General features: G+C 52.7%; 2 protein-coding genes across 11 annotated transcripts; one reads left to right on the forward strand and one right to left on the reverse strand.

The window, feature by feature from the left end:
- Nucleotides 1-763: 763 nt before the first annotated feature.
- On the forward strand, nt 764-5620 carry NHERF4 (NHERF family PDZ scaffold protein 4). Of its 4 annotated transcripts, none has more exons than XM_011732226.2 (11): nt 764-834; nt 1249-1276; nt 1416-1489; nt 1804-2015; nt 2602-2791; nt 2897-3033; nt 3273-3477; nt 3688-3884; nt 3973-4200; nt 4338-4538; nt 4796-5620. In XM_011732226.2, the coding sequence occupies exons 1-11, from the start codon at nt 819-821 to the stop codon at nt 4823-4825; spliced, it is 1518 nt and encodes a 505-aa protein (XP_011730528.2). In that variant the 5' UTR covers nt 764-818; the 3' UTR covers nt 4826-5620. The 4 variants fall into 4 exon arrangements, with proteins under 4 accessions (XP_011730528.2, XP_011730529.2, XP_011730527.2 ...); XM_011732227.2 differs by having other exon boundaries at nt 2897-2991; XM_011732225.2 differs by having other exon boundaries at nt 788-834; nt 1246-1276.
- DRC12 (dynein regulatory complex subunit 12 homolog) lies at nt 5588-11686 on the reverse strand. 7 transcript variants are annotated; one of them, XM_011732233.3, is made up of 7 exons: nt 11477-11686; nt 11106-11178; nt 10605-10676; nt 9418-9537; nt 8476-8568; nt 6038-6168; nt 5588-5784 (listed from the first exon to the last, which is right to left on the reverse strand). In XM_011732233.3, the coding sequence occupies exons 2-7, from the start codon at nt 11164-11166 to the stop codon at nt 5656-5658; spliced, it is 606 nt and encodes a 201-aa protein (XP_011730535.1). In that variant the 5' UTR covers nt 11167-11178; nt 11477-11686; the 3' UTR covers nt 5588-5655. The 7 variants fall into 7 exon arrangements, with proteins under 7 accessions (XP_011730535.1, XP_011730533.1, XP_011730530.1 ...); XM_011732231.2 differs by having other exon boundaries at nt 5620-5784; nt 6038-6236; nt 8476-8539; XM_011732228.2 differs by having other exon boundaries at nt 5620-5784; nt 6038-6236; nt 8476-8539; nt 10605-10679.
- Between the last annotated feature and the right edge of the window lie 3620 nt (nt 11687-15306).

Below are 15306 nucleotides of genomic sequence, written 5' to 3' on the forward strand. Positions count from 1 at the left end.
GAGTGTGTGCTGGGGAACTCCCCTTTATAAAACCATCAGATCTCATGAGACTTATTCACTCTCATGAAAACAGCACAGGAAAACCTGCCCCTGTGATTCAATTACCTCCCACCGGGTACCTCCCATGACACGAGGGAGTTATGGGAGCTGCAATTCAAGATGAGATTTGGGTAGGGACACAGCCAAACCATACCATGGGCCATAGAATTCTTATCACCCTTTTCACACTTACCCCCCAGGCTGGGAGTTAGTGACCAGCAATATGCCTTTCTCTGCACAGAGGGGCAACGGGGTCAGATTCAGGGTCTCCAGAAAAATCTCGGGCCCAGGATAGAGTCAGTATGAACTCACACTTTCCCAGAGAATAAGACTAAGCGGGGCATGGTGGCTCACGCCTGTAATCCCAGCACTTTGGGAGGCTGAGGCGGGCAGATCACCTGAGGTTGGGAGTTTGAGACCAGCCTGACAAATACGGAGAAACCCCATCTCTATTAAAAATACAAAATTAGCAGGGTGTGGTGGCACATGCCTGTAATCCCAGCTACTGAGGAGGCTGAGGCAGGAGAATTGCTTGAACCTGGGAGGCAGAGGTTGTGATGAGCCAAGATTGTGCCATTGCACTCCAGCTTGGGCAACAAGAGCTAATCTCTGTCTCAAAAAAAAAAAAAAAAAAAAAAAAAGACTCTCACTGCCGTTAACCATTACCCCACTGCTTCCACAGCGTCTTCAAGGAGGCGGGACCTGGGAGGGGATGGGTGGGAGGGTCAGTGGCTGGATGAACCTTGTCCCTACCCCAGCACTGGGTTGCTGATCCGGCTATGGAGAAAGCTGCAGGTAGGAGGCCCGGAGAAATCCTCTGCAGGGGACTTTGGGACAGGCAGGGGGCCGACTTGGAGGCTGAAGCTTTGGGACCAGGGCACACTTGATTTTGGGGCTTGGAGCCCTGAGGCAGGTAAACAAGTCAGGAGAAAAGTAGTGAGTTGATATGTCTGTCTTCCTGGTCCACACCCTGTACCGATATGCTCAGATTTATGTGCCAAGGACTTGGGGGGAGGGGAAGGGAGAGGACCGCACAATATTCCTGTGCGTATGGCAGTGAGAAGAGAAGACCCTTTTGGAGCAGAATGGAGGGGGCATGCCCTGAGTTTGGGGGTTCCCCTGAGTCCTTTTAGTTTATGCCAATGGAAGAGGCACATCTGGGGAGAAGAATGTGACTCTCCTCCTCTCACCCACTTCTTTGCCCAGTAGATCTGCAGGACGCAGCCTCGTTAACTCTGTAAGTGCCATGAGGGTTGGGGCAAGGGGAAGAAAGAATCGGAGGCAGGGAAGCGCTTCACTGCCATTAGCACCTAAAGGAGATCCTGGGACCCAAGTCCAGCTGCCAGCTTGTACCTGCTTCCCCTGCCTCCTTGCAGGAAGTTTAAGTTTAACCCAAAGCTGGGCATTGATAATCCTGTCCTCTCACTGGCCGAAGACCACGACCCCTCTGGTAACTCCCTCACCCACTGACAACCATTCCCTTTCCCTGGAGGCACCACAACTCCACACAGCCTCCCATCTCCTTGGTAACCACTCACTCAGTCTCCCTCTGATAACAGCCTTGGTTGGGAGTAGAGATAGGAGGGGCCAGGCGTATTCTCCTGTCCCAGTCCCTCTGCCCATGAAGTGTTCACCCCACCACCCAACACCCAACCAGGCAGAAACTGCTTGTATCAGGACACAGGGTCTGCCAGGCACATGGCGAACCTGTACTTGGGCTGTGCCCTCTCCTCCCCCTTTTCTGCTGCCCACCTCACCCTCCAGATCCCTGGAGCCTGGAGCGGCCTCGCTTCTGCTTGCTGAGCAAAGAGAAGGGCAAGAGTTTTGGCTTCCACCTGCAGCAGGAGCTGGGCAGGGCTGGGCATGTGGTGTGCAGGGTGGACCCAGGCACCTCTGCCCAGCGCCAGGGTCTTCAGGAAGGAGACAGGATCCTGGCGGTGAACAACGATGTTGTGGAACACGAAGACTACGCGGTGGTGAGGCTGTGGTCCGGGAGAGCATGCTAGCACCTCAGAAAGAGAAGCGAGTTGCTCAGTCCCCTGGGCACTATGGCAGCAAGGCACAAGCCTCACTCCCCTACACCCCAGGATTTAGGAGTGCCCAAGTCAGAGGGGTTGGGGAAAGCATCTAGAAAGCTGATTCCCACTGGGCGCAGTGGCTCATGCCTGTAATCCCAGCACTTTGGGAGGCCGAGGCGGGTGGATCACCCAAGGTCAGGAGTTCAAGGCCAGCCTGGGCAACATGGCAAGACCTTGTCTCTACTAAAAATACAGCAATTAGCTGAGCGTGGTGGTGGCGCCTGTACTCGCAGCTACTCGGGAGGCTGAGGCAGGAGAATCACTTGAACCTGGGAGGCGGAGGTTGCAGTGAGCCGAGATTGTGCCATTGCACTCCAGCCTGGGCAACAAGAGCGAAACTCCATCTCAAAAAAAAAAAAAAAAAAGAAAAGAAAAGAAAGAAAAAAAGCCTATTCCCATGGCAAAAAAATGTGGATTCCAGGGAGGTCCTGGGGGTTGGCAAGAGGGTCTAGACCAAACCCACGCCCACGTGCCCTCTGTCCAGGTGGTACGCCGCATCCGGGCCAGCGGTCCTCGGGTGTTGCTGACAGTCTTGGCACGGCATGCACATGATGTGGCCCGAGCTCAGCTGGGAGAAGATGCCCACCTCTGTCCCACCCTAGGCCCAGGGGTCCGGCCCCGGCTGTGCCACATAGTGAAAGATGAGGGTGGTTTTGGCTTCGGCGTCACCCATGGTGAGCCCAGAGGGTGCGAGGGGGTGGCAAGGATGAGGGATTTCAGTCCCTGTTCAGGGCAGGCAGGCAACAGACTGGAACTTTTTTTTTTTTTTTAATTTCTAGGCAATCAGGGTCCTTTCTGGTTGGTGCTAAGTACTGGAGGAGCAGCTGAGCGGGCAGGGGTGCCCCCCGGGGCCCGACTGCTGGAAGTGAATGGGGTCAGTGTGGAGAAGCTCACTCACAACCAACTCACCAGGAAGGTGTGGCTGCCTGTCTCCCACTCTCCTCCCCCAGTCTGGGCCTGGGCCCCACCTCGGGAAGACGCCTCCTCCCCTATGCACCTAACCTCCTTATCTGGTCTCCTACCTTGATCACCATCCTGCCCCTCTACAGTTTGTGCCAGGCTCCACTTAGTGCCTGGGAGGAGGGGCTGTGGGGGGAGCATGCCTCTTCTCTCCCTGCCCAGGTGTTATACTGATGCCCTGCTGGGTCCCCACAGCTTTGGCAGAGTGGACAGCAGGTGACCTTGCTGGTGGCAGGGCCAGAGGTGGAGGAACAGTGTCGCCAGCTGGGATTGCCCCTGGCTGCACCCCTGGCAGAGGGCTGGGCACTGCCCAACAAGCCCCGCTGTCTGCACCTAGAGAAAGGGCCCCAGGGTTTTGGGTTCCTGCTCCGGGAGGAAAAGGGCCCTGACGGTCGCCCTGGTGAGTAGGAGCCCTGGGGGTGGTGGGGGAAGGTGGGCCTTGGGGTGGGCACACAAGTGTATATACACCTTTCAGTGCACAGAAGAGGTGTGCCTGTCTGAGCTCTGGCCCTGGGCCGCCTCTTCCTGTTCACTCCGGGGTCAGTCCCCTGGTGTGCACACAGTGGCCTAGGATAGCTGGAGAGGAGCAGTGAGGATGTGTATGCCCCAGGACAGTTCCTGTGGGAGGTGGACCCGGGACTGCCAGCCAAGAAGGCTGGGATGCAGGCTGGGGACCGGCTGGTGGCTGTGGCTGGGGAGAGCGTGGAGGGGCTGGGCCATGAGGAGACAGTGTCCAGGATCCAGGCGCAGGGCTCCTGTGTCTCCCTCATTGTCGTCGACCCTGAGGCTGACCGCTTCTTCAGCATGGTGCGTGCTGAGGGGCAGGGGCTAGGGTTGGGGCAGGAGTGGAGCAGGGCTTGGGTCCAACAGATTTGCTCTACCTGCCACCTTCCAGGTTCGCCTATCCCCACTCCTCTTCTTGGAGAACACAGAGGCTCCCGCCTCTCCCCAGGGCAGCAGCTCAGCCTCACTGGTTGAGACAGAGGTCCCTTCGCTCGAAGACACAGGCGAGCCTTCTGTCCCTCTGGGCTCCCGACAGTGCTTTCTGTACCCTGGGCCTGGTGGCGGCTATGGCTTCCGACTCAGCTGTGTGGCCAGTGGGCCTCGTCTCTTCATCTCCCAGGTGACTGATGCCCCATGCATCTTGGATCCCTTCAATCCTTTGCTGCCTGATCAGTCTTCCTCTTCTTCCCTCCCAGAGCCTTAAGCCAGCAAACTTTCCCCTGGTGTCCCCTGTTCTGCATGCCCCCACACCACCAGGTGACTCCCGGAGGCTCAGCTGCCCGGGCTGGGCTGCAAGTGGGAGATGTGATTCTGGAAGTGAACGGGTATCCTGTTGGGGGAGAGAATGACCTGGAGAGGCTTCAGCAGCTGCCTGAGGCTGAGCCACCCCTCTGCCTGAAGCTGGCAGCCAGGTCTCTGCGGGGCTTGGAAGCCTGGATTCCCACTGGGGCTGCAGAGGTGAGGAAGAAGAAACGGATGGGACTGTGAGTAGTTACAGAGGGCAGGGAGGAGTGAGCAAGAAGGGCAGAGTGGGCGAGGTACAAGGTGAAGCAGTGTGGGGTATGCAGGTTGGGACTTCAGGTTGTGGTAGGTGGGGACAGAAGGACCCGTGAAATAAGCCCCATTCCTGGGCATTGCAGGGCAGGGGTGAGAAAGAGAAAGGAACTCTTCTGGGTGCCACCTGGAATGACCTTCTACCTCCTCTCTCTGCACAGGACTGGGCTCTGGCCTCGGATCTGCTGTAGAGCACCTCTGCCTGGTACAGACATACTCAGGGGCTACTGTGCCTTCACTCTCCAGCCCGAGGTGGTGGAGGCAGGATTGCTCTCTCTAAGCCAGACTGGAGGAACTCAGGCACTACTGATCACAGGCTGGCCCAGGTGCTCCCCCGCTTCCTGCAGGCCCACCTTCTAGCAGAGGGTGTGGATGGAGGCCTCAGGCAGGTTCCTGAAGGAGTCTGAGGCTCCAGAGGATGTCATATGGCAGTTTGGAGAGCTGTGTCCCAGGGATGAAGGTGTGGCTGTGGGTCTGGCTAGGATTGAAGCCATCTGGACCTTTTCTAGATATGACTCCAGGACACTTGAGTGTAATGCAAAAATGTGGAGACCAGCTATGCCTGCCCTCTGTGGGTGCCTTAGCATTGCCGGAGGGTGGTGCTTGGTCACCGTTGCATTTGTTATAGAAGTGGCCGTTCCCCATAAATCTGACTGCCTGTGTTTGTGTTGGTGGGGGTAAGGGGCAGTGGTGTGAAGGGACCAAAAGGGCCTCAGGCTCAAGGGGTGGGATGCGGCTTCTGCAGGAGAAAAGGTGAGACCTGGTCAAATTTCTTTCCTATCACTGAGTCTCAGGGATAATGGGTCAACCCAGAACTGAGATGTCTGCATGAGAGCCACTCCTAAAAATAAACAAAACAAAAGAAAAAAACAACAAAAGAAGAAAACTAAATAAAAATAAAAATAAAAAAGATCCACTCCTCTCTGCCAAAAGGCCAGAGCCCACAGCTCTACTGAGTTCTACATCAAGACACTTTATTGCTGGCGCCTCAGAGAACACTAGAGACTAGGGGCTGGTGGCCTCAAAGATCCAGGGCGGTGAGTCCAAACTGGCGTAGCTGCTCCTTGTGCCTGGCATGGAGTCTCAATGCCGTCCCATCCCACTGTGACTTGATGGCTCTCAGCTTGGCCAAGAGCCTGTCCAGACTGTCCTGCAGACATCAATATTTCAGCCCCCAGGAAGAGACAGGGAAGGAGTGAGGGCTGCCCCAGGTTGGTTCGTAAGCTTTCCTTGCCCAGTAGACATGGTTGTATCCCCTCTCTGCCCTCAGGATAGAGCAGGGCGCCCTTGGAGATACTTCTTCTCCTTACCCCTGGGTTGTCAGTCATCACACTAGCTGGGGTTTGTGGGCATGGGGGAGTCCTGGGTACTGGGATGACTGGGATCCAGGAGGTGATGCTTACCTGTAAGATTTCCTCATACTTTGCCTCCATGTCTGCCACGTGGGTCCGAAGCTGAGACAGGGCCTGGTCCCGCTCTCTTAGAGCTTGTTCAGCCTCTTCCCGGGCAGCCGCAGCTTCCCTTTGGCATGCCTCTGGGGGCAGGCAGGATGAAAGACAGCAGGATGGTGACACTCTATCCTTGACCAGTCTCCAAAGGTATCTGGAAAGGAGACCTTGAATGGGCTCATTCCAGACTCCCCCAGCATCACCAACTTTCCTGCAGTCCCTGTAAAAGCTGAAGCTCCACTGAGGTGTAGCAGAGAATGGTGGGCTTGAGACAGAAGGCTCCAAAGTCGGATTACTACCTAGGTGACCACAGACATGTCTCTTTCTGAGCCTCAGTGTCTTCATCTTTTTATTTATTATTTATTTATTTATTTAGATGGAGTCTCACTCTGTCGCCAGACTGGAGTGCAGTGGCATGATCTCGGCTCACTGCAACCGCCGCCTCCTGGGTTCAAGCAATTCTCCTGCCTCAGCCTCCTGAGTAGCTGGGACTACAGGCACATGCCACCACGCCCAGCTAATTTTTTAATTTTTATTAGAGACAGGGTTTCACCATGTTGGCCAGGATGGTCCCTATCTCTTGACCTCGTGATCCGCCCACCTCAGCCTCCCAGAGTGCTGGGATTACAGGCGTGAGCCCCCGCAGCTAGCTGGTGTCTTCATCTTTAAAGAGAGAATGACACATCTCTCAGGGGTATGCTGTGACCTTTAAACACGATGATGGATGACAAAGCACCTAGCTAGTATACAGGAAGTGCTCCGTAAACATTGATTCATTGGCCGGGTGTGATGGCTCACGCCTGTAATCCTAGCACTATGGGAGGCCGGGGAGGGCGGATTACCTGAGATCAGGAGTCCTGGCCAACATGGTGAAACTCCCATCTCTACTAAAAATACAAAAATTAGCCAGGCATGGTGGCACACATCTGTAATCCCAGCTACTCGGGAGGCTGAGGCAGGAGAATGGCTTGAACCTGGGAGGCAGAGGTTGCTGTCAGCTGAGATTGCGCCATTGCACTCCAGCCTGAGCAACCAGAATGAAACTGCGTCTCAAAAAAACAAAACAAAACAAAACAAAAACAAAAAACAACAACAACAAAAACAAAAACAATTGAGTTATTGATTGACTTGGAATTTGAGGTAAAGCAAAGATTAGGAAAGGAACCCAGGGTCTGAAGGGCAGATAAGCAGCTCCTGGCCATCTATAGCTAAACCAAAGGCTTTTTTTTTTTTTTTTGGTCGGAGTCTTACTCTGTCACCCAGGCTGGAGTGCAGTGGTGCGATCTCGGCTCACTGCAGCCTCCGCGTCCTGGATTCAAGTGATTCTTCTGACTCAGCTTCCCAAGTATCTGAGACTACAGGCACATGCCACCATGCCCGGCTAATTTTTGTAATTTTAGTAGAGACGGCATTTCACCATATTGGCCAGGCTGGTCTCGAACTCCTGGCCTCAAGCAATCCTCTCGCCTTGGCCTCCCAAAGTGCTGGGATTACAGGGGTGAGCCACTGAGCCCGGCTGAAGGCATTTTTAAGGTATGAACACTTTGGGACCAAAATTGTGCAAGAGCTCATGTGTCATGCTGAGATATTTCAACATTATTTTGTAAGCAGGAGGCAAGAGAAGAGAAGCAAAGGCTTCCTAGTTTTTAAAAATATTTTTGCTTATTGGGAGTGTTTATTCATTTATTTAGTGAACAGTTATTTAGGACCTACCGGGTGCTAGGTCTTGTAAGTAAATAAGTCAAACATTTTCCCTTAGTTTCGTTGTAGAAATCAGCTAAACTAAAAGGGAATATGTTTTGCTCACAAGAGACATGGCAGTGGTGGGGAGTTAGGTAGGGCTGGACTTGGAGAGGAGGAAATGGGGTGTGACGCCTACCTCTTCTTTTTTATTTTTATTTATTTTTTTGAGACAGAGTTGCTCTGTCGCCCAGGCTGGAGTGCAATGGCGCGATCTCGGCTCACTGCAACCTCTGCCTCCCGGATTCAAGCAATTCTCCTGCCTCAGCCTCCCGAGTAGCTGGGATTACAGGTGTGCGCCACCACATCCGGCTAATTTTTATATTTTTAGTAGAGACAGGGTTTCGCCATTTGGCCAGGCTGTTCTCGAACTCCTGACCTCAGGCGATCCGCCCGCCTTGGCCTCCCATAGTGCTGGGATTACAGGCCTGAGCCACTGCGCCTGGCACCTCTTCTTTACTTACAACAGAGATTCTTGGCATCCCGAACCCTCTGCTCCAGTCCTCGGTGGTGGAGGGTCAGTGAAAGTGGGGAAAGTGATCCCAGAGCCCAGGTGGCAGCTTTCTGGAGCAGAGACTTTGAAGTCTGCCCCTTCATGCTGGCCCTTGCTGCAACTCTTGGAGACAAGGGGCTTGGGGGGTGGGGAAACCTACCTAGCTGCCCCCGAAGGCCCTTGACTTCTTCCTCCAGCTGCTTGCTGCGGGATTGCATATCCTCCTGCAGGGCATGGCACTGGCGACTCATCTCTGGGGTGGGGGCAGTAGGCCGCCAGGGACCCAGGTCGGAGATGGAGCGATGGAGAAAGGAAATGAAGTTGTGGGTGGGGAAGACTCTACTTGGTCTAGTGGAACAGGAGCACAAAGGCCTTCTTGGTTCTTCTTTTTCTTTCTTTTTTTTTTTTTTTGAGACGGGGTCTCGCTCTGTCACCCAGGCTGGAGTGCAGTGGTGCGATCTTGGCTCACTGCAAGCTCCGCCTCCCGGGTTCACCCCCTTCTCCTGCCTCAGTCTCCCGAGTAGCTGGGACTACAGGCACCTGCCACCACACCCGGCTAATTTTTTGCATTTTTAGTAGAGACGGAGTTTCACCGTGTTAGCCAGGATGGTCTCGATCTCCTGACCTCGTGATCCGCCCGCCTCGGCCTCCCAAAGTGCTGGGATTACAGGTGTGAGCCACCACTCCCGGCCCATGGTCTTCTTGGTTCTTTTTGTGATTCTGAGAAGCTAGAGACCATGAAAACCTGAGGAAGGGAAAGGAAGCCCAACCCACCTCCCCCACCGTCCAGCTTTGGATGGGGATGCTAGTCCTTCTCCCCTCCCATAGGATGGTTGAGGTGATGGCTATGACTGCATGTGTATCCTACACAGCATCAAGCACATGGCACCAGGCATCCTGGCAGGCCCCTGCCTGGGATCCCAGGAACCTACCTGCCTTTGATTCTGCAGGATCCTGCCTGATTTGTACTGTTCGGGGAAGACCAAGACCAGGCCTGGCAGTTGGAAGCCCTCCTTGTTTCCCTTCCTTGCATCATCTGACCCTGCTGGTTGTCTTCCTCCAGGCCCCTGTCTCCTGCCCACCTGCTCAACAGACCACACACCTGCATATATGGCCTTCCCTTCACTTCGGGCCCCTTCCAGCTCAGCCTCCACCCTTTGCAGCCTCTGCTTCAGCTGGTCTTCGGAAGCCTTGGCTCGACGGGCTTCATCCCTCTGTAGAGCTGTGAGCAGTCCCAGAGCCACTGTCAGGACTGGCTGGGGCCCGCTAAATCAGCCCCCATGAACTTGATGAATTTTGCCCGTCTCTAGAAATCTGGTGGCGGGGCGTCCAGCCTCTTATTCTCTCTCTGGGTTTTGTTGTTTTTGTTTTTTATCCCTAGAGTCTCACAGGCTCCTCATTATTAAGAAGGAAAGACTCTCTCCATGTTCTGCCTATACAAAATAGCTTTCCGGATAGCCCGGCATGGTGGCTCATGCCTGTAATCCCAATATTTTGGGAGGCTTAGGTGGGAGAATTGCTTGAGGCCAGGAGTTTGAGACCTGCCTGGGCAACAGAGTGAGACCTTGTCTCTATAAGAAAAATAAATAGGGCCAGGCGCAGTGGCTCATGCCTGTAATCCCAGCACTTTGGGAGGCCAAGGTGGGAGGATCATGAGGTCAAGAGTTCGAGACCAGCTTGGCCAACATGGTGAAAACCTGTCTCTAATAAGAATACAAAAATTAGCCGGGCGTGGTGGCTGTGTGCCTGTAATCCCAGCTACTTGGGAGGCCGAGGCAGGGGAATCACTTGAGCCTGGGAGGCAGAGGTTGCAGTGAGCCAAGATCGTGCCACTGCACTCCAGCCTGGGCAACAGAGCACAGGACTCTGTCTTAAAAAAAAAGATAGTAAAATAAAATAAAATGAAATAATAAAATAAAATAAATTTTAAAAAAGAAAAATAAATAAATAAATAAAGTAGCTAGGTAGGGTGGTGTGCACCAGCTACTCGTGAAGCTGAGGTGGGAAGATTGTTGGGGTCCAGGAGTTTGAGATTACAGTGAGCTATGATCACACCACTGCAGTCCAGCCTGGGCAATAGAGCAAGATTCTGTCTAAAAAAAAAAAAAAAGCTTCCTTTATCAACTCTCACTGCCCACCCCTCTCTCATTGTCTTTTTCCACTAGGGGATGGTTAGGGTTCAACTTAGCCCCCCACTGTATCTCCAACTCTCCAATCCCCCAGGATACAGAAATGCCCCATTTCACTTGCCCTGTTGCCCACCCCCATGCCAACTTCTACCCTCCTTACCCAAGTGGTCTCGGAGCAGCTCCTTCTCCAGCACCACCAGCCTGTGCCTGGACTCAGCCTCCACATCTGCACCTGCTGTGGCAAGTGGCAGAGCCTCAGCTCTTCGTGATCTCAGCATTCCTCACTCTCCTTGCGTCCTCGCCCCACACCCTGCACTTTTGCCACAGGAGACCTGAGGACCACTAAATGAGGGATCCATGGTGGCAGAGTCTACTGAAGTCAGCACTGTGTCCTTACCAACCAGCACATAACAGATATGCAAAATACACATGACAAATATATTAGGAAGGCACAAAGCTAGATGGTGCTTAAAGGAGAGCGTGAGTGACCATTTCCCCACTTCCTCAGCTCCCTGCATCTGACTTCAAGGACACGAAAGAGGAAGGTCAAGAGAGTTCCATCCTGTCATGTAGAAGGCTGAATTCTCTCTGGAGGAGCTCTGCGTGGTCTTCATGCCAGAACATGGAGAAGCAGGGGGCACCTCCACCCACCATGACTCACCCCAGTTCTTTTTCTTCTGCGCCCCAGATTTCTTCCCTTTTTCTTTGTTTTTAAGTGGCATCTCCTTGCTGTCCTGGGAGAAGGAGGGGACCTTATGTTTAGGTCTGGACACAGGGATGCTTTCCTGACTGAATCAGGAGTCTCAGGGGAGTCTCCTGGTTCTACTCCAAATTTGTATCTCATACTCTTCAGAAAAGTCAGTTCACAGTCTCTTTGGAACCTCAGGCAGGGTTGGGGTCAACGGGGAGGGTGAAGTTTTTTCTCTCAACCAGGCTGACTGTACAGAAGTCACTCCTCACAACTCTCTTTTAGATAAATCCCTGTACCTGCTCCCCTCCCTCTTCCCATCATCCTCAACCCCCTCTTCCTACCTGTAGGATCCTCTCCTGCCAGTGTTGGGGCTCCCTGTGGAGTGACCCACCCGTGGGGAGTGGCAGAGAGAAGGCCCAACTAGCGAGGAGCCTGAGGCGGGGCCTGGGTCCTGGGAGCCAATCCTTGGTGGCAAATTTCTCTTGAGGGCAGGACTGAGGGCTGGAAGGTTGGGTTTCGGGAGGCTGTATGTTGTCCAGGCAACTGGGAAACATGGAGTTCGTAGGAAGGTGGAATGGGCTAAATCAGCTCACAAAGCTTAAAATATCAAGGTCTCAAAGGGTCAGTTCTTTCCTTATCCCAAAACCCTAAGTATAGTTTGAAAAGAAAGGGCTTTGGAGGCCGATTGGTTATGAATCATTGCCACGTAGACATGGCCTGCAATTTGGAGACTTCCAAATTCAGATGTACACATCTGAGATAATATGTTGTGCTGATACAGAGGAAAAGGACTGACAGTAGCCATGTTGGACAATTGACATCCCGAGGTCCCATCAGCAAAATGACATTAGTAGGTTTAAAACTGAAGATCTAGGCCGGGCGCGGTGGCTCAAGCCTGTAATCCCAGCACTTTGGGAGGCCGAGACGGGCGGATCACGAGGTCAGGAGATCGAGACCATCCTGGGTAACACAGTGAAACCCCGTCTCTACTAAAAATACAAAAACTTAGCCGGGCGAGGTGGCAGGCGCCTGTAGTCCCAGCTACTCGGGAGGCTGAGGCAGGAGAATGGCGTGAACCCGGGAGGCGGAGCTTGCAGTGAGCTGAGATCCGGCCACTGCATTCCAGCCTGGGTGACAGAGCGAGACTCCGTCTCAAAAAAACAAAAAACAAAAAACAAAAAAACAAAAAAAACTGAAGATCTAAGCTGGGGGCGGTGGCTCATGCCTATAATCCCAACATTTTCAGAAGCTGAGGCAGGAGGATTACTTGAGGCCAGGAGTTCAAGACCAGCCTGGACAACACAGTGAGACCTCATTTCTACAAAAAATTAAAAAATTAGCCTGGCAGGGTGGTGCACACCTGTTAGTCTCAGCTACTCGGGAGGCTGAAGCAGGAGAACCACTTGAGCCTGGGAGGTTGAGGCAGCAGTGAGCTATGATTGCACCACTGCACTCCAGCCTGGATGACAGAGGGAGACCCTGTCTCAAACAAACAAACAAACAAACAAACAAAAACCCCAAACCACTGAAGATCCTCTTCAGTACACTGTGGAATGGGGGTAATAAGTACAGGAATAGGTAGTCGAGGGCGTTTCCCACTTCAGAGAAATGAGACACAAAGGAACAGCAGACCCATGGACTCTAGGGTACTGACCTAGAGGGATGCAAGTGTGCAGGAAAGTGCTCAGGTTAGAGACAAGACATTTGAGTTTGAGTCCCAACTGTGGATATGTAAACTGAGGCAAGCCATTTGACTTTGCTCAGCATCAGTTTCCTGATCTTTAAATGTTTGATTTTGTAGCTCTTGAAAAGCCTGTGTTTTAGCTAGGTGTTTACATGGCTATCTTCTCTCCTAGTGACTTAATCTATTGCTACATTTCCCCATTCCCTTGTGTGGTTGATTTTCAGACAGGTGTTGAGACATTGCTTTGTGAGGCTCCCTGCAGCATAGAGTTGGTTGGGGCTCCCTCTAGTGGACTTGTTTGACCTTCTCCTGAGTTTCCCACATTTTTGCTTTTAAATTATTTACTGGGCAATATTGGGGGTGACTCCCTTTGGGGATACTTCTTAGTGTCCTGCTGGAGCCAGGAGTGGCTGGAATAATTAATGTGGGGGAGAGAGTATGACGGGTGGCCCTCCCTTGTCAGGCAGGCTTCACTCTCCCTGCAGCTCTGTGCTATCCTGAGGCTTGCCATCTATCTGCCACTTGGATCTCTGGGCACCATACTGGTTAGAGTGAAAACAGCAGACACTTCAGGGCTTTTCTCCTTTTGGATTAGGGGACCTGCAGACCATTTCTTTAGGTTTTTTGTTTGTTTGTTTTGTTTTTGTTTTTGTTTTGAGACGGAGTCTCACTCTGTTGCCCAGGCTGGAGTGCAGTGGCACGATCTCGGCTCACTGCAAGCTCCACCTCCCGGGTTCATGCTGCGACTGCAGGCATCCACCACCACGCCCCGCTAATTTTTTTGTATTTTTAGTAGAGATGGGGTTTCACCGTGTTAGCCAGGATGGACTCGATCTCCTGACCTCGTGATCCACCCGCCTCGGCCTCCCAAAATTCTGGGATTACAGGCGTGAGCCACCGCGCCTGGCATTTTTTTTTTCTCAGTGTCTCTCTCTGTCACCCAGGCTGGAGTGCAGTGGCATGATCACGGCTCACTGCAGCCTCAGCCTCTCCAGGCTCTGGTGATCTTCCCACCTCAACCTCCTGAGTAGCCGGGACTATAGGCGCATGCCACCACACCTGGCTAATTTTTATATTTTTTGTAGAGACGGGGTTTACCATATTGGCCAGCATGGTCTTGAACTCCTGGCCTCAAGTGATCTGCCTGCCTTGGCCTCCCAAGGTTCTTGGATTACAGGCGTGAGCCACTGCACCAGGCTATCTTTTTTTTTCAGACAGAGTCTTGTTCTGTCACCAGGCTGGAGTACAGTGATGTGATCTCGGCTCACTGCAACCTCCACCTCCTGGGTTCAAGCAATTCTCTGCCTCAGCCTCCCGAATAGCTGGGATTACAGGCACCCACCACCACGCCTGGCTAATTTTTGTATTTTTAGTAGAGATGGGGTTTCACCATCTTGGCCAGGTTGGTCTTGAACTCCTGACCTCGTGATCCACCTGCCTCAGCCTCCCAAAGTGCTGGGATTACAGGCATGAGCCACTGCGCCTGGCCTTCTTTCTTTAGGTACTTCTCTTCAACTCTGTCACCCTCAATATTTTTGGTCCATTGCCTATTGTCAGGAGCAGATCTGTAGAAATAGCCACAAGAGGCTGGGCATGGTGACTCATGCCTGTTATCCCAGCACTTTGGGAGGCTGAGGTGGGCAGATCATGAGGTCAGGAGTTCGAGACCAGCCTGGCCAACATTATTAAACCCTTTCTCTACTGAAAAATACAAAAATTAGCTGGGCATGGTGGTGTGCGCCTGTAATCCCAGCTACTTGGGAGGCTGAGGCAGGAGAATCGCTTGAACCCAGGAGGTAGAGGTTGTGGTGAGCCAAGATCACGCCACTGCATTCCAGCCTGGGCAACCAGAGCAAAACTCTGTCTAAAAAAACCCGTGGTCTCTGCAACCCCTTATTGTGATCCAGACATTCCTTTCTATTGATTCCAGATCTTTAGATAATAACTCTTTCAAGCAATTGTCAATTGGAAAATCTCTGAATTCACTTATGACCCGGAACCTAATTCTAACCCTAATTCCCTTACCCACTTCCTCACTTCCAGTTGTCCTGCCTTTCTAGACCGAACCAATGTACATCTTACATGTATTGATTGATGTCTTATGTTTTCTTAAAATGTATAAAGCAAGCCGGCGCAGTGGCTCACGCCTGTCATCCCAGCACTTTGCGAGGCCAAGGCAGGTGGATCACCTGAGGTCAGGAGTTCAAGACCAGCCTGACCAACATGGTGAAGCCCTGTCTCTACTACAAATACAAAAAATTAGCCGAGCATTTTGGTGGGTGCCTGTAATCCCAGCTACTTGGGAGGCTGAGGCAGGAGAATCTCTTGAGCCCGGGAGGCGGAGGTTGCAGGGAGCCGATATTGCGCCATTGCACTCCAGCCTGGGCAACAAGAGTGCAATTCTGTCTGAAAAAAAACAAAGATGCAAAAAGCCAAATTGTAGCCTGTTCACCTTCAGCACTTGTCAGGATCTCCTGAGAGTTGTGT

The sequence above is a fragment of the Macaca nemestrina genome, chromosome 12 (assembly GCF_043159975.1).
Source record: "Macaca nemestrina isolate mMacNem1 chromosome 12, mMacNem.hap1, whole genome shotgun sequence".
NCBI lineage: Eukaryota > Metazoa > Chordata > Mammalia > Primates > Cercopithecidae > Macaca > Macaca nemestrina.